The sequence below is a fragment of the Lineus longissimus genome, chromosome 18, assembly GCF_910592395.1.
Source record: "Lineus longissimus chromosome 18, tnLinLong1.2, whole genome shotgun sequence".
Lineage (NCBI taxonomy): Eukaryota > Metazoa > Nemertea > Pilidiophora > Heteronemertea > Lineidae > Lineus > Lineus longissimus.
Window position 1 is genome coordinate 7,570,603 of NC_088325.1, and position 19,544 is coordinate 7,590,146.

General features: G+C 40.4%; 1 protein-coding gene across 1 annotated transcript in view; it reads right to left on the reverse strand.

Annotated features, from left to right (window-relative positions):
• Nucleotides 1-19,544, reverse strand: part of LOC135501993 (V-type proton ATPase catalytic subunit A) — a 112,599-nt gene that overhangs the window by 20,545 nt on the left and 72,510 nt on the right. The window contains exons 9-11 of the mRNA XM_064794399.1: nt 13,200-13,437; nt 7,806-8,013; nt 4,352-4,506 (exon numbers count right to left, since the gene is read on the reverse strand). Coding sequence (XP_064650469.1) covers nt 4,352-4,506; nt 7,806-8,013; nt 13,200-13,437 — 601 coding nt within the window. The remainder of the gene's footprint in view (nt 1-4,351; nt 4,507-7,805; nt 8,014-13,199; nt 13,438-19,544) is intronic.

Here is a 19,544-nt window from a genome sequence, read left to right on the forward strand (position 1 = left end):
CAATGGGTATGATTCTCTTAGCCCGCATCGATAGTAAAAACTTAACAGATACACTTGGTTTTCCTGTAAATCAACTGCCACATACGGTTATCTTTATTTAATCAATTTTGAGGTAAGTATTACAGTGAAAAAGAATGAAATACTAGAATTGACTGGTTCTTCTGATGACCGCACGGGTGAGCACTGAAGATGGATGGGAGGTTATAGGTGTTCGTTTATTTCGATAAGTATGAGTGTAGCTCAGCTCCTCTCTCACAGTCAACTGTGATGTGGTCACCAAAAACGTTGAAATGCAGCTGTAGATTATTCCTGCAAAACATGATGAGAAAACATTTTAATTTGATAGCCAAGTTTTATAATACAAGACCAACAAGAACTGACAAGGCGCCAATGATTATTGATCAAGGTGACCCACTAAGGAACTGCTAATGATCAAGGAAGTTCATTGATATGATTGAGAATATGATAAGAGTGTGATGATCAGCCCCTGCTGGATGCATTGTACTATGTACAGTGTGCATGTGTGTATTGCATTGTTTGTTGACATTTCAAGTCTCCGGAGAAGATCATCCATTGCGCCGTTTATTTACAAACATTTTCAACCTTACCCGATGACTTCAGAACGATGTTTATTATTGTCTTGTTTATTCACATTAATTCTGCTATGTGACAAGAGTTATTTGTTGAGCAATCCATCTTTTAGAGCCGGACTTTGACATCGTTTTAGATCGGATTCTCTGCCACCATTTTGACAACTTTAGGTATCACATGACAGTGACTTAGTACATTATCGTTTGTCTGCTGGTGCATAAATTAAACCCAGGTTTGTCGGGTGTTAAAAAGCAAGATATCTAAATCAATTGTGGGTGAAAATGTAAAATAATTAAATATATTGACTGCTGAATCATCAAGGATGGACAGCAAGAGCTTGGACTAGAAAAACAAGCTTTGAAAAGAGGTAAAATTTGTCATTGAATTTTTGCAATTTGACTCCCTTCATAATGTTGCATTTATGTACATTTCTACAGCGACACTGAATCATGAGATCGTTGCTTCAATATTTAAAAAAAAAATAACTCAATTCGAAGGTTGTTTTTACCAAATTGGGTTGAACCGGTCATTAAGGGAGCGTTGTGCTGAATCTTTTCTATGAATGTGTGAACTTTCGTACCATAATTAATTTCAGAAATGGCTTAAAATATAAATTTGTCACTTACCTAAAATCAATCCGGTCAAAATAAAAAGGTCACCGTTTTTTTTCACCACATGACGTCAACCCAACCATAAAACCAGCGACCATGATAACCTCTTTCACAACCGCCAAAATTACAAAAGCAGCCAGAAGCCTTAAGAACAACAGAAGTGTTGGTAAAGACGGTCTCAATGCAGAATACATCAAGTATGCATCACCAGAGATACATGAAGAAATTGCAAGCCTACTCAACAACATCGCAGAGACAGGAAGCTACCCCGAAGAAATAAAACAAGGGATCCTCACCCCGCTACCAAAACCTGGAAAGAAACCTGGCCCTGCTGAACATCTCCGACCTATCATACAACTATCCATTATAAGGAAAATACTAGCCATATGTCTCATCAGAAGATGCTGGGACAAACTTAGCACCAAGATACCCCTAGCACAGGCTGCATACCAGTCAGGGAGGAGCACAACAGAACAAGTCTTCGCCATAAAAACATTCGCAGAAAAAGCCATAAAATTAAGTTCTTACAACATTTACCTACTTCTACTCGACATGAGTGATACCAAAGGGTAACATAAGTACAATTCTATGACTAAATAGTTCAGCAGGTTTCTGCATCCATTAATGAGTCATGGTCTGGCTATAATAGGGGTATTGGTAATCATGGAGGTTGCTGCTGCCATTACATAACATTGGGATGGGGGAAATATTTCTTTTTATTTCATGACTTAGAATATGTATTTTATGTATGGTTTTAGAACATCATGTGTGGCTTTGGTGTAGGCTTGACTCGGGGAGCCTTAGACTGAGCCCAATTTCTCTTTATAAATCAGTGAGATTTCACTGAAAAATCAGTCAGTTCTGGCTCACCTAATGTTGCCTAGCCTATCCATGAATTCAGTCCCATTTAGTGCAGATTGCCTGAGTCAGAACCCTCACCAGAGTAACACAGAGCCAGAAGTTCTGCCAGTCTTCAAAAAACAGTTACACCAGAAGAGACGTCTTCTTTGAGTTGTGTGTTGCAGAATAGGATGAAGCAGCCCTGCTGTGTATCATGAGCAAAGCCTTCGACACAGTAAGCCACCCAAAACTACTACAAGACCTTAGTTACATTTTACAAGAGGACGAATCACACATGATGACAATCCTTCTCATAGATGTCTGTCTGAAAGTCAAGTCGGTAACAATACTGGGGATGAGATCAAAACAGAGGTTGGAATCGCACAAGGTGACTGCCTCGGTGCAGTACTTTTTATCTTCTATCTGGCAAGATCCATCAATCCGTCACCACCAGAGAACGACCACGCCTATGGCTATGCCTATACAGAACCAGCTGTACTGCCCAACGAACACACTGATCACAATTACTACAAGCCCTCAAGAAACTCATACTTTGAAGTCAACCCTAAGTATGATGATGATATCACCTGGGCCACCACTACAAAACACAGAGTAGAACACGTCAAGAAAACAGTCCCGCCAACCCTTGGAAAACGTCCGCTAAGTATGAATGACACAAAGACAGAGGAATTCGAAATCCGACAAAATGGAGGAGATAAATGGAAAAGCTGCAAACTCCTGGGAAGCCTTTAAGATACAGAAAAAGATAAAATCCTTTCCATAAATGCCTACAAAACCCTATAGAACATATTTAACAGCTGTAAAAACAGCAGCATCATCAAACTTAGAACAGTTAATGCATATGTAGCTAGTATATTCCTCTTCAATAGCGAGCTATGGACACTGACAAAACCAGGGACCATGTGCTCACCTCAGATAATGTAATGCATGTCATTTGCAGTGGATATGGGGAGGACAGTTTCAGGCTAGTTTCACTAGTTTTGATTCCATTGAATAATAGTCATCTTTTCGGCTCAATGACACCAAAGAAAATTAATAGCACCATCTAAGAATAGCATCTTGGTTATAAAGCTGACTGAATTTCAGGGTTATTGAAGAGTGTACATGTCACATGGAAATTGGTTGACATATGTTAAACAGTTTAGGAGTACTAAGACTTTGTTGGATTTTCAAGATGGCAGCCTGGTGGCCATATTTGTCATGGGATTTGACTGAAAATTAAGGATATTGAAAAGAGTACATAGATACATAATCACCTGAAGTTTGGTTGCAATCCGATTATTAGTTTCAGGGTAATAGGACTTTGTTTAATTTTCAAGATTGTTGTAGAGAGTACAGAGATATATAATCACATGAAATCTGGTTGCAATCCGACTTTGTTTAATTTTCAAGATGGCTGCCTGGTGGCCATATTTGAAGTCTGAGCGGACAGATTTTTGGGGTTGGATAGAGGGTCCCTAGATACATGTCCTCCCCAGTTTAGAACCTTCTAGCTCAAATAGAAACGAACCGTGCTACCTTTCGGTGATTTAGTGAACTTTGCCCTCTGTGACCTTGAAAAGTAGGTCAAATCAAAAACCTCGGTGATATGTCATTTAACCTTATTAGATACGCCCACCATAATTTTGTCACTCTACGTACAACCATTAGGAAAAGAACCATTTTCCAAAATGGCCGCCTGGAGGCCAGAAAGTAGGTCATATCCCGAAAAAGAAAAATAAGTCTGGGCATATTGCCCAAAGCTACCATCACACCAAGTTTTAGCCATCTAGCCCTAGCGGTGACGAAACATGCTCCGCTAATGGACGACGGACGCAACGGTATCGTATAAGCTAAAAAAACTAGCTAAAAACTAGACCCCCCCCCCCACCCCTTCAACCCAAAAAAAAGAAAAGAATTTCGGCTGGCGTTGGGATTCGATCATTGTATCCTTGGTTCCTGGGCAGTACGCGTTAACCACTGAGCCAACCGGCGGCTCTGAAATAAAGTTTTGAAAATAAGCCATATTTTGGCATATTTTCAACTTGTTGATAAAAAATTCACCAGATGGCAGGTCAATCTTATCTTGCTCTGGCAATGCGTTTCCCATTCTTTTACGGACAGATAGAGATAGCATTACTGAGCCGATTTTAAAGTGGGTTGGCCTGAACCTGGTATATACCACGTGCGGTAGTGAAAGAGCTAAAGAAATACATCATCTTGGTTTTGCTATTGTATTGTATGTGAGGTCATGTAATAATTGTTAATATGAATATTTTTATCAACAGTTCAATGAAGACACTAAATACCTGTCATAGGGTGTGTAACCATTCTGTTGTAAGTAATCATCCTTGATGAGTTTGGCTACCTCAAGTGTGATCTTATCAGACTCGGCCAGGGAGCCTTTTCCCACCAGCTGTACGATCTCAGACAAGTCTTCTTCTTCCTGCAGAATCTCTTTGGTCTGAAAATTGGAATGCAAGTAAAGACTAAAGCAGATGCTCAGCAATTCTAACGCTGGTAAATGATTTGACACCTTGACCTGCAATGTTTTGAGACCGCTAAATCACTCACCCAAAAATCTTGACATTTTCCGCCTAAGAAGCTGTTTTTTTGGCCCAGGCAAGTAGCCTTGATTTTGGACCAATCAGAACAACGATCTCAGCAACTGCAGTAATATCCAATACACAATACAATTTGAAATATTCATGACAATACGATTTGAAATGTCTACTTGTTTTTCTGTCCCTCTGCAAAAACCCCCTTTACACTATATACTACTGTAAATTTTACTATGTGCCGCTTTTTCTTATTTGTAAATGTCCTGGTAACCCGGCACGATGTTATGTGAGTATTCTAGCTCAGTGGTTTTACAACATTTCCCCTTGGTTCAACTTGGCTCCGCTTGTTCCCATCTTGCCGGCAGCCATGTTTGTTTTTTGTGGACATTGGGTCCCCCTTCCTGGGTTTGGTGCCTTGATCTGAGAAGTTGACGTGGTTTTTAAATGCTTACACTCTACCATTATGTTGGTCGATGTGTTTGCCGCAATGAATAACTTTCAATCCTGTCTAGTCCGCACTGTTATAATTTGCTAGAGTGTCCGACTATGGATCAGTATTTCTTACTTTGTGATCTTTTCCTGTCCGACAATTGGACACACCTTTTTGCTCTACATTAGAGTCGTACCGGTCTGTGGATAGATGGCGTCACATGAGAACGCCTTAACTCTTAACTCATTCGTGTGTATAAACATGCTTGGGCCTTTCAGTGATAGTTTTAATCTTTCTACCTCTATTTCTCATCATTATCATGTCTTTCTTGGGAACGCTCTGGCTCCCCTGATTTCCTTCACTGAAAGTTCCATGCATTTTATATCAGTTATACTACTTTATATTTAGTCCCGGTGCAACTTTCCAAACTTGTGTTTTTGAAGTTAAAATCATCCTCCAAACGCCAAGAAATTCGGCACATCACGGTATCAAAAATACCTTCAGGCCCGAAAGGAGGTATCATGAAAATTCCTTCATTGCCAAAAGGGTAAACAAGTAATATAACTCTGAACTACTTATATCATACATTATCTTGAAGCTCTTGGTGACTTCTTTCATTTACTGCATAGCAATTCAAGATATAAACAAGCATAGCGTAAATGTCCCCCGTCGCCATATGGGCATGGGTACTCAATGACACCGTCGAAAATGTGTTACCAGAATCTCTTGTTCTTGAAATCATAGAGCACAATGCGATTTTCATGATTTTTAGTAAGTGCTCGAGGTGAAATTGAAGAGTCGCGCGATGGAGAGGCTAAAATAAGAAATTAGGTAAACCCCAAAGAAACATTATGAGAGTCATTTTGTGTTTTCTATCATTACCACCAGATCACGTTAGCCAAAATGAAAACAACAGCTTTTCCTCAATATTGGTGATTAGGTAATATGGGAAATATTGTGGAATTCCATCCTGGAGTACATGGGGTGAGACTGCAAACATTGGCTAATTCTGATTACAGCAGATAATGCCCTTGCTTCTCTCAGAAAATCTGAATATCAGCTACTAATGGAAATTGCATAGACCAGGTGAGGTGAGGTTGTTCACTTTGGCTAACGGGATCTGTGTGTCATGTTATTGCACATATACACCTGAACCTGTTCTATATGAGGCATATGAAATAAGGCACATATAATGGGCCAATATGTGTGTCATGTACAAAGCAATCGGCAAAATCTGAATATCAAGGTTGACATGTAAAGAATCGGTCACATCTGGAGTAACCCCGAACTTGGTGGGCACTTATTACTAAAGTTGGTAATAGTATGCATGGGCGTATCTAGCGGGGGCTAAGGGGGGCAAATGGTTTGGGCCCCCTGGTGGCCAAGTCGAGAATCAAACTCGGTCGATTTTTCGACGCGACACACCTTTGGCCCGCCCTCTATCAGCACACCAAATTTCAATCCAAAATATTGTGTCGTTCAGAAGTTACAGAGCGGAAGGGAACACTAGCGGCGAGCGGCAAGCGGCGAGCGGCACTGCAGACGGACGGGCGGTATTTCCATATCCCCCTCCAAGGGCTCCGGGGGACAATTTCAAACAAAAATATTTTGTCGTTCAGAAGTTACAGAGCGGAAAGGAATTTTCATGATTTTCAGAAAGCCCCCCCTATGGGCTAGAAAAATGGTTGAAACTAAAAACTTGCGTGATATATTGCGTACCTTTGTCAGCTTATTCTACCATAAAAAGTTGGTAAAAATCGGACGAATATTAAGCGAGTTCTAACACTTTATGTGTTTTTGGTTTGGGCCCCCTGGTGGCCAAGTCGAGAATCAAACTTGGCCGATTTTTCGACACGACACACCTTTGGCCCGCCCTCTATCAGCACACCAAATTTCGAACACAAATATTTTGTCGTTCAGAAGTTACAGAGCGGAAGGGGATTTTCATGATTTTCAGAAAGCGCCCCCTATGGGCCAGAAAATGGCTGAAACTAAAAACTCGGGTGATATATCGTGTACCTTTGCTAGCTTAGTCTACCATAAAAATTTCGTAAAGATCGGATGAATATTAAGCGAGTTCTAACACTTTATGTGTTTTTGGTTTTGGCCCCCTGGTGGCCAAGTCGAGAATCAAACTCGGCCGATTTTACATCGCGACACACCTTTGGCCCGCCCTCTATCAGCACACCAAATTTCAATCCAAAATATTGTGTCGTTCAGAAGTTACAGAGCGGAAGGGAACACTAGCGGCGAGCGGCGAGCACCGAGCGGCGAGCGGCGAGCGGCGAGCGGCGAGCGGCACTGCAGACGGACGGGCGGTATTTCCATATCCCCCTCCGAGGGCTCCGGGGGACAAAAAGTTGCTTTCCAATGAAAAATCGAATTTTTGCCTCCTTGTCCAAAACAGAAATAATTGGCGGAAGCAGATAATGCACGACGAATTAAATAAGTGTTCTCAGATGATATCATATGGCGCCTTGATCAATTTCAAAAAGATCGTCAGCTGGAGATCGCTAGTGTTGTAAGGGAATGGTTTAACCGAGGGAACCCAGTGTGCGTCAAGGGGGGGCTATAAAATTGGCAACTGAGTACACTCAGTCTGCAGCATCAAAGAGTTCAATGCATATTCTCCAGCTACTTCAGTCCACTTCTGGACTGTCTGTACCATTTCTTGCAAATGATGTAGTAATTTAGGTGCAAAAGGTACAGCCTCCAAAACACCTCAAGCCGTCAAGGTTGCACAGTAAATAGATATGAGCTGAATCAACCTACCTTGGTTCTGAGAGGAACAAAATCAGGGTAGTTCTTCTCATAAAAGTCATCAAGTGCTCTCATGTACTTGCTGTAGCTGATGAGCCAGTTGATCGATGGGAAGTGTTTACGCTGGGCAAGTTTCTTGTCAAGACCCCAGAATACCTGCACGATACTGAGGGTGTTAGCCGTAACAGGATCAGCAAAGTCACCACCAGGGGGAGACACACTGAAACACAGGGAACATCACTGTAACAAACAACTTAAGAATTAGACACATTCAAGTCTTCTGCAAAAAGGAATTCTATGATCCTGGTTTTAAACAAAACATTGATCATCATTGAGATGATGAAATTGTTATCGCTTTAGGGATCACGTCCAAAGTCCGCAGGCGATATTCGCTGGCGAAATTCACCCTATAGTATTTCGCCTGCGAAATCTGTCCGAAAATCGACCGGAGAATGTGAGGCGATAATATGAAATCGCCGGTATGTCAGATGCGAAATTTGCCCACAATCATGTGGAATGTGGAATGTGGAATGTGGAATGTGGAAGTCACTAGGCCATGACCGGAGGAAAGAAACGGACTCCATCACCTTCTAAAAAAACTTGAAAACTTTCCTCTTCCGCGAGCATTTTGGAGTGTGAGCGCTTTTGAACATTGTATTCAGTGGGAAAGGCACTATACAAAAGATAATTTCATTCATTCATTCACAATCGCGCCTATTCTTCGATTTCGCCCATTCTTCGATTTCACCCCAAAAATCACTCCAGGCGATAATGGTGCGATTTTACGAAATTGGTGGCTCTTGCACGCTTGTCCGATATTCGTAACGATTTTGCAACGACTTTCGCAGTGCAGTCACATGATGTAAACAAATCGGGTCATACGTCCACCAGCTTTAAACACATACTTAAAGCCATCAAAGTAAAATCTAATAGTCATAAACGAAATAAGCAGGACATTTCCTGATCGTTTCGTGACATTTGTGTGCTAGATTAAATAGCGAGTTGTTGTCTAAAATGTACCAGCGTCCACCACTCAGTCGGCGGCCAAGTTGGGTTTGACTTGGAGGAAATGATAGGGCTTCCCAATACAACAGGAGCCCTGTGATTTTAGACAACATCTCACTTATCTTACACTCAAAAGTCATGAAATTTTCAGGAAATGTGTTTTTTATGGTGTACTTATTACATTTATGGCCACTAAATTTTATTTTGATGACTTTATACCCGACTTTAAACCTGGTGGACACTGTTTAGGATGACCGGATACTACAACGATCTTGATTGGTTGGCTGAGACTCGGAAACATAAGCCTAACTATGATTAGCTGTATGATTCGGTACATTCCGCCACAATCCTTCGGAATGCACACCACAATACTAACAACCTCAAACCTCTGTGCCAAATTCGTGTAGCTCCTCGTGGAAAGATGCGATGTATTTGATTACTGGAGTCAGGTTGACCGGGAATTCCAGGTTGTGTTTTTGTTTGGTCTGCTATCAGCTGATGTCGGAATTCGCATACTACAACACATGTAATATTCGCTTCGTTCCGATGGTTGGTGAGAGCGAATTAGGTGTGATTATTGTTTTTGCCTGCGATTTTCATTCAGTCTGAATACTCGCCTGATCATAATAGAATCGCCGAAGCAGGGAGCGATTTGGAGGCGAATGAGTGTGGGGATATTCGACCAGTTGAATATTCGAGTGCGGACTTTGGACGTGATCCCTTAGTCTGTTAGATCGGTTTTTATGTTAATTCTACATGGTAACTTTACCTTCGTCATCCCTGTGTTTTAGAGAATGTATTCAATCTTTCAGGTGCAAGGATCGGGCCGGGAAAAGTGTTTTTATAGACTGAACTTTGAGCAAGTCTCTCTGTTTAAATTAACTGGCGTGTCTACTAACACTTTGTATCACAGGTCATGTGACCTCAAGCGTTACTAGTACTACTGGTCAGCTATCTTAAACGTTTACCTCCAGGCAATATACAAAGTTGTTGAATACCTAGAAATCTTTCTATTAAACCTTAAGTAAACTTTTTGGAAGGATGAAACAACCAGGATTTTTGTTAACCCTTATTAAGGCACCTTTGGCATACGCCGTAGCCTTTTGAAAAGCTGAAAATGGTCACCTGGGCTTATTCGGTATATTATAAATTTGAATCACCCGCCACCATGGGGAACCCCCTTAGTGTCATCAGTTATCACCATGCAGCTGTGAAGAATGACTAATATGCATGTTTTTTCTCGCCATTGTGTGTTCGATTTCGTCTTTTTGATGGATTTTTTTTTGGGGGGGGGGGGGGGCTGAGGGGGAAACCAGGCCAGCTATGGAGGATGCTACGGAAACATGAAATATAAAATCCAGTATAGGGAACAGGGGTAAGTTTATGACTTTATTAGATGGTATATCATCGAGAGCACTACAGTGTGTATTGGCCACTGTTTATGGTCGTGAGGTGTTGTTTGGCTGGTCGTCCCTTTTTGGCGAAATAGGGGCCTTTTACTGTATGCGGGTAAACTTGGTTTTTTCTTTCTAAATTTCACATCGGGAATATTTAGATAACATTATAGGCTTTCAGCAAATGTAAACTTTATTGGGCCTATCTTGGTTTATTGTGTTGTTATTATTGTTTTTCTGAATTGGCTGCCACAACCTGAAATGCCTTGCCCCGTTTAGGTGTTTAGAAATATTAAATACTAATGGGTTAAGGAGTAAGTAGATTAGAGACACACTGCTTTTCATTACTGCAGTCACAGCGAGCATTTGAAATGATCCAGAAACTTCTGAGTGGATATCAGGTCGCCAACGACTTCTATGGGCCCATTTACGTTTGGCTGGCCATTACCACCAAAAAAAACTCACTGGTCCATGGAGACCGCCATTTACATCATATGACATCACAAAATTGTATGTTACGTCATATCGACCTCTACTGCGCCGAGATGTGTAAATTTCGCAAGTGCCCGACCCGTCGTCGACAGGTATGTAGACATCTTTCTTGGATTTTTTTTTCTTGGAGACATCCTTCGTCATTTTCCAAAATATAGCTGATGTTGCAATATTTTGGCACGGAAATTTGGTCAGTTTGGATGTATCGAGTTAATGTCTCATGAATAAACTGTATTTCAGACGTTTTTAAAGGCTTTCTACTTACTCTTTAACTAGAATTGGGTTGGTTGAAAGCAGAACCCCCATTATCTTTGCATTCTTGAGAATATTTGATCTATGCCAGGACATACCGATCTTCAATTCAGTGTTTTATTCCAAACTTTTCGCTCAATTTTTCCAGTTAACTCGATTTTTAAGTCATGTGACTTACCTAGCGGCCATTTCGTATTCACACTTTTGCGATCTGATTTGCATTGCTGTCTGAGTCACGTGACAGAGTGTTGTTTTTTCTATCAATCTTGAATCACGTGACGAATACAGTTAGCAGCCTCTAAAGATTTGCAATTTTAATCATAAAATCAATATCATATCACCCTCGCTTTACCATTAATATTATTCCAAGCATCACTATGAATGTAAGTAAAACTGGCGAGTGAAACTTAAATTGCGTATTTTTGGTGGATTTGATAGCAAACTTTGTCCGAGTTTTCACTTTAATTAGCGGACAGTTTTATGATGGTTTTTGACTGAGCTTATTACGGCTTAATTAATGGTAGTGTAATTGTCGCGCTATGCATTGTGGATAGAAATGTTGGTAAAGGATTCGCATAAGGCCTGTGGCCATTGTGTATAAATAGTGCGGATAGCGTGGGTTTTTTTTAACCATAAACCCATGCCACAATTGGAAACAAACATCTCTTGATAAAGAGGATTTGATGACCCAACCATTGCTTGTGTGCAACATACAGCTTCAAATCCGGGTATTTGGTATGCAATCTGCTCAGTGGATCACTGAGGAGGGAGGCTTGCCTATAGTCAATTTGTAAATTTTTTGCCTGCATCGTTTTGAGGTCTGGAGCGCAAACTACTGGTCCGATTTCTTTGAAGTTTGGTTTCGACTCCACGAAAAAGCAGCCATGTTGAATATCGGGAAAAATGTGGATCATTCCATCGCAAATAATAGGGATCGTAGGAAGACAGATTACAAGATGGCAGCCTCCATGGAGCAGGTTTTCCTGCCACAATCTCTTGACAAAACCACGCTGTTATTCAAGCAGCGTTGGTCTCGACCGAAGACATTGCCATGATTTCGGTCCAATTATACGTGGGAGTGTCACATAACATCAGACAAGAGAAGGTTTGGCACGCGCACCCCTTTTTAAAAAATCAACTCGTCCGTCACCTGATTTGGTGGCCAACTGTCCGGTGGAGAGCGATTTTCAAATGGAAGTTACTGAAAGATATCCCAAGACATTCAAGTGTACAAATTGTTTTGGATTTTTTGGTCAAGGTATGTAATGAAACGGCCAAGGGCCATTGTGCTCACCGTATAGATATTTGGTGGTAAAAAATTCATCTAGGTCAAACCAAAGTTGGTATGACATGTGATGTATCGTTGCTTGAAGTATCTACCATAAAAATAACAGGTCACTAACAAGTGAGATACTGCACTTTTTACCTTTTTTAGTTTTGGCTCCCTGGTGGCCAAGTTGTGAATCAGATCAGACCGAAATTCGGTGTGAGAGGATATATGACATAGGGAGTTATGTGTACTAAATTTCAAGTTCATAGCTTTATTGGTTAAGAAACGTGCCATAGTTACACCCAAATGGCCAATTTACGCCATTTGACCTCTCTGTCCTTGAAAATTAGGTCAAATCAAAAACCAGATATTGACGTGGAGGCAAAAGGGTTAATGCTTTTTGGAAAACAAGGCGGATACCCAATTTCCTTTCCCATGATCTTTAATTCAATTTTAATGCCATCCCATAGCGATGCAAACAAGTTTTTACTTAATTGAGGCAATTTGCCCTTGCTCGCTCAAGCGTGAAAAGCTAGGTGTGAAATTTTGTACAGATATGCATTAAAGTTTAATTTAAACCCCTACCTACCAATATCCATCGAACATATTTTCCAAAAATATAAAGTGCCAATTTATCAAACTGTATACTTTTTTTTAAACACCCTGTATAGTAGAATAAATTTAAATTCAAGACTCCATATTATCATACTACAAATACATTACCATAAAATCTTGCGGGTGACTTACATGTGAAGAAATATGTTTTTCTTTCATGTTTATAAGGCCCGACATTCAGCATGTTACTATGTATTGTGTAATTTCCCCAGGCGACGTTGTCATGCTAGGCGGCTTACATGAACTATTAATTTCATGACTTCTGCAGAGAAATTTCATCATTATATTGTTTATCATCAAAATGATATCAATTTACAAAACGTTGTAAATGTCAGTTCACCTTTAAATAGACATGCCGCACAACTGTAATAAACTTACGCTCCAACAATGGTAACACTTCCCTCCCTCTCTGGGTTTCCAAGACATTTAACTTTTCCTGCTCTTTCGTAGAAGGAAGCCAACCTGGCACCCAAGTAAGCTGGATAACCAGCATCAGCCGGCATCTCAGCAAGACGTCCAGAGATTTCTCTCAATGCCTCAGCCCATCGTGATGTTGAATCTGCCATCATCGATACGTTGTATCCCATGTCTCGAAAATACTCAGACAGGGTAATACCTGGAAAATGGAATTCAGGCATCAGGCAACTGTAAATGATTACTGGTGTGTCTCCGTACATTCACTAGTTCTGTGTCTGCCAACACAGATCATTATTGCTGAAGTTCTGATCCAAGATCTTTTGAGTGATGACAGGCGCAAATATACCGGAATTATAACAATCAATTATTTTCAAATAAAACACAACCAACAAAACAATACACAAACTATTCATTGCAGGCCTTTTTAGGATATGGGCACGATCTCATCGGCACCCGTAAAAAGTATTTACAGGCGTGATTGGTCACACCCGCAAAACACGCAACAGCGCAATTTTTATTTGATCAATATGTTGAAAGGGAGGGGCCAACTGAAATTCCTTTACCAAGGCAGGCGGCAGAAATTCTTTCCCGCCAAAAAGATCGTCAGCACGCAGAGTAGCATATATCATGATTTCTTGAATGAAATGGCCAGGGGCTCACCTGTTGTCAATGGGTGGAAGATAGTACCTTCATAGGCCTGTGTACACGGACAACATTTTTACAACATTCTTGGTTACAACACAATGTTGGCAAAATGTGGCTAGTGTTTACAGAGGAAATACATTTTACAACATGTTGTAAACATTTTGAAAATTAATGCACCCGTCAATGAAACGGCCAGGGGCCATTGTGCTCACCGTATACATCTTTTAGTAGGCAGGATCATGCTTAGTTTAGAGGTGAATATGGTGAACACAATCAGGCATGAAGACTTTTTTAGATGTGTATTGATGTCTAGTAATAAGACAGGGCAGTATATATAAGTTTATGATCCGACCAATAATTGTCTATGACATCAACAAGATCAATATCGTGTAATAGGGCGGTGTTGGTGAAGACGAGGTCTAACTTTGAGTCATAATCTGTGGTGTTTTTAGTCATGTGCTGGGTGAAATCAAATCCTTGTAGCATGTAGGTTTCTAACCTTGAATTATAGAAATAATTGTCTATGACATCAACAAGATCAATATCATGTGATAGGGCGGTGTTGGTGAAGACGAGGTCTAACTTTGAGTCATAATCTGTGGTGTTTTTAGTCATGTGCTGGGTGAAATAAAATCCTTGTAGCATGTAGGTTTCTAACCTTGAATTATAGTTTTCAGTACTGGCTATTGACTTCATGTTGAAATCACCGAGGATGAGGTATCGTTCAGTTGGTTCATATGTTGAAAGACATTCCTGTTGTCTGTAGACGAGGTTTTGAAATGTGCAAGTTGGTGTTGTGTAGATTGCAATGACATGGATCACTGTATGGGAGTCTTTTGGGTTGATGCAAATAGAGATTGATTCAAAGTCATTGCTGGAAATAAATTGCTTCTCCATGATCCTTATGTCATTTTTCACATAAATCATGAGTCCATGTGGTGGTCTCTGCATGGGATTGCTAGTATTTTGGTCATTGCGGACAAGTTGGAAATTGGTCATTGTATAGTGGTTGTCGGTATCAGATCGGCGCAAACAGGTTTCTGCTAATGCAACAATTGATGCAGCTGTCATGTTTGGATCCAGTTTCAAATCATTGAAGTGTCTGTGAACAGATCTAGCATTGTGGTAGACAATTTTGAGTAGATTTGACAGTTGATATGATAGGGCAGTTCGTATTATTAGATGATTTGACCAAGTCTGGGTAACTACTTGCACTGAGTGTATGTATTGGGAATTCAATTGATTGGTGAACATCAAATCTAATTCTGCATGTGGGCACCGGTATACTTTTTTCTTGGTTTTTTTGGTGCTCGTTTCTTCTTTCAATTGATAGGTGGTCAACATACCATTATCTGATTGTGTAAATAGATGTTGATCCCTTTTGGATTGTTTTGGCGGATCTTTTGTGGTTTGTTCTCCAATATATTGTTCGAGTTGATATCTCTGCATCATGGTGGTTTGCAAGTCATTTTGGTACATGTTGAGCACAATTTTTTTGACTTTGTCTGAATCTGGATCATTTGCCAGTACTGGTTTGTCAATATTATTGAAATTTCCAATGATAAAGAATTTCTGTAATTGTTAGTACGGCAGAAAGCAGCTATGGAAATTGTTGATTAGTGTTGGCCAAGTGGAATTTGGATACACATTTATGAAAAGGACATGGCATTGTTCACAAGAATTGGAATGTGGAGGCTGTAAGTGCAGAAGGATTGTTTCGAAAGTGTCTGTTCGATGGGTTGTTGTGTCTAAGACAGTGATATCATTCTTGATGTATAGCATCAGTCCATGCATTGGTCTCATGATATTGTCTATTGGTGGGTAATCATTACGCACAAGTTTGAAATTTGGCAAAGCATATGTTTCAGAGTGATCGGATTGTTTCAAGCGAGAATTTGCCAGTGCAATGACAGATGCTGTTGTGATCGTTTGATTTTGTTTGATGTCATCAAAATGATTATACACTGATGCAGCATCATTAAAGACAATGGCAAGTTGTTTTCCCTGATAGACAGGCGTGTAACACAAGGAGAGTTTGCTTTTCTGTTTCATCAATCTCATGTATTTCAACACTTTTGATGATTGTGAGATGGCATTTTCGTTGAGGTCAATGATGTACAAGTCATCAATGGCTCTGACTCGACTCAAGGCAACATAGTGTGAATGTTTCATTAAGTTTGTTGGAGTTGTTTTCAGTACTTGGTCAGTGTTCATGTTAACAACAAGCTTTTTAAATGTGCCGCCTTGTGCGGAGTGTACAGTTCTTGCATTGCTGGGTTTCAAGGGAAATTGACTTCTGATAACGGTATGATGCTGTCCCCATCTTCAAACACATAACTGTCAAAACATGGTTGCAGTTGATACATATCATCAATGGCAAGGACATGTATTCCTCCAAATGCCTTCTTGTTGTCCATAATTTCTGCAAGTCTCTGATGTATGAAAGAGAACATCCCACAACCGACCATTGATATCTCATCGATGATAAGGACTTTTAAGTGTCTATATTTGGCTCGTAGAGTATTTCGTTTCTCCATCGTTAGGGGTATGTAGTCAGCTTTGAAATTCTTTTTGAATGGTATACTAAACGCTGAATGTATTGTTGAGCCTTCTACAACATATGCTGCATATCCACTGGGGGCTATTTTTTGTATTCACAGATCCTCTGGATTCTGACCTTCTTCGGAACATAAATGTCGAAGCATAAATTGATATAAAGCTTTAACTACTTGTGATTTTCCGACTCCTGCGCCGCCTGTTAGGAATGTACACAGTTGATCATCACTGGTCTTCAATCTTTGTACGATATGTGTGAAAAACTCTCTTTGCTTATGGTTCAGAGTTGGAAGCAAATCTTTGTATTGATCATCTGGCAGTTTTTTTCCAATCAATTCAACTTCTTGAACTGGTGGACGAACTGCCCAATGTCGTAGGTCTTTTGACGATCTGAACGCTCTGGGTCGAAGAATAAGCGAGATATTGCACGTCCTACTTTTTCAGTTTTGACTCCCTGGTGGCCAAATCAAGAATCAGATCAGGCCAAAATTGGGTGTCAGAGATTATCTGATGTAGGGGGTTACATGTACCAACTTTCAAGTTCATAGCTTCAGCAGTTAAGAAACGTGCCATAGTTACACTCTAACGGCCAATTCACGCCATTTGACCTCTGTGACCTAGAAAAGGAGGTCAAATCCAAAAATCGTACGACATGTGGTGTATCCTTGCTGGAAGTCCCTGCCATAAAAATTTTATCGAAAACAATTCACTCAAATAAGCAAGATATTGCACTTCTTACTTTTTCCATTATGGCCCCCTGGTGGCCGAATAAAGAATCAGATCGGGCCAAAATTCAGCATCAGAGGTTATCTGATGTAGGGGGTCATATGCACCAAGTTTCAAGTTCATAGCTTTACTGGTTAAGAAACGTGCCATAGTTTACACTCTAACGGCCAATTTACGCCATATGACCTCTGTGACCTTGAAAAGTAGGTCAAATTGAAAACCCGTAAGATATGTGATGTATTCTTCCTGAGAGTACCTACCATAAAAAGTTTATCGAAAACAAGTCACTTATAAGCGAGATATCACACTTTTTAGATTTCCACTTTTTGCCCCCTGGTGGCAAAGTTGAGAATCAGATCAAACTGAAATTCAGCACCAGAGGCTATGTGATATAGGGGGTTATATGTACCAAGTTTCAAGTTCATAGCTTTAGTGGTTAAGAAACGTTCCATAGTTTACACTCGGCCAATTTACGCCACATGACCTCTGTGACCTTGAAAAGTAGGTCAAATTAAAAACCTGTATGATATAAGATGTATATTTGCTATGAGTACCTACAACAAAAGTTTCATCGAAAACAAGTCACTAATAAGCGAGATATCACACTTTTTAGATATCGGCATTTGGCCCCCTGGTGGCCAAGTTGAGAATCAGATCGGACCGAAATTCAGTGTCAGAGGTCACCTGACCTAGGGGGTGCTGTGTACAAAGTTTCAAGTTCATACCCCTAGCGGTTAAGAAATGTGCCACTGTTTCTGAAACAGGATACGATGGACGACGACGACGCCGCCGCCGCCGACGGACACAGCGCTATCGTATAGACTCCCCTTATGGTGAGCCAAAAAGCATCTTGACCCCCCATTCCTCAAACATTCACCCTCTAATCAATTTAGCAACAAAATAATTAGGTCGATATTGATGCCTTTAACCCATGATTCACAACCAAACATGTAGAATTAGGTCAGGATTCGCCATTAATTCACACCAATTTCTTTTTTAATCAGGTCAGGATTCATGTATCTGAAGAAATTGTTCAGTGAGGATTCACCCAATGTTAGGATTCACCAGGGGTCGCGATTCACCTGGTGTGAAGATTCACCAGATTATATGCCAAGGGTCACTTGCACTCCCAAGTAACATGTCAACTCAGGACCCGCAATCCATTAATCAAAAATGAGTTATCAGTATATAGTAGCATATTCTTACAAGGGTCTAAATTTTTCTGTACATGTATAAGAATTTATCACAAGCGGTCAGTTGAATCAATTAGTTGAGTCATTGCCTGCTAGATAGTTCTACCTCGCCGTGCACAACCATTCGATATGGATGCCTTTAACCCTTTACTATCTGATGTACACAAACCATTGACTTTCAAATTATGTAAGACTTTATGCTGCATGAATGAGCTGGTTGCCGACCACAATGGTTGCTCACCCCATGTGGAAAGATGAAAAAAAACATGATTTTGTCAAAGCTCTACAAGATGATTTATCAAATAATACCATGGTCGTCAAAGATTAAGATGTTGACCGTATGGTCGAAGCACTGATCGAAATTTTTGGAGCAGCTTCTGATGAGTCCTCATTACTAAATGAAATGGCCAGGGCCATTGTGCTCACCTCATGTGGAGGAAAGATGGATAAAGAGCATGGTCTTGTGTCATGTAGTGTTAGGTTTAATGTAGGTCCAAGCAATTACAATTTCCCCAAAATGGCCAATTTACAGTACATTCGACCTCTGTGACCTTGAAAAGTAGGTCAAATCAAAGAAGACCCGGGTGACACATTGAATGGTTGTTAGAATTAGATGTTCCTATGATATAAAATTGGTGCCAATCGGGCAAGTCATTACTAGGAATAATGGCATTTTGAAGAATTTAGGATTTGGCCCCCCTCCCTGGAGGCCAAACGGCAAATCAGATCGCACCAAACTTCGGTACCTGAGATCACCTGACCAAGGGGTACATGTGTACTTAATTTGTGATCAATAGTCATTGCAGTTAAGTAACGTGCCATAGTTACGGCCTGATGGCGAATTTACGCCATTTGACCTCTGTGACCTTGACAAGAAGGTCAAATTAAAAACCTGTGTGACATATACGATATGGTGGTTAGATGTATCCATGATATCAAATTGGTGGCAATCGGGCAAGAAGTTAAGGAATAATCACATTTTTAAGGTTTTTGGATTTTGCCCCCTGGTGGTCAAGTGGTGAATCATATTGGACCAAACTTCGGTCCCTGAGATCACCTGACTAAGGGGTAAATGTGTACCAAATTTGGTATCAATAGTCATTGCAGTTTAGAAACGTGCCATCGTTACATCCTAACGGCCAATTTACACCATTTGACCTCTGTGACCTTGAAAAGGAGGTCAAAT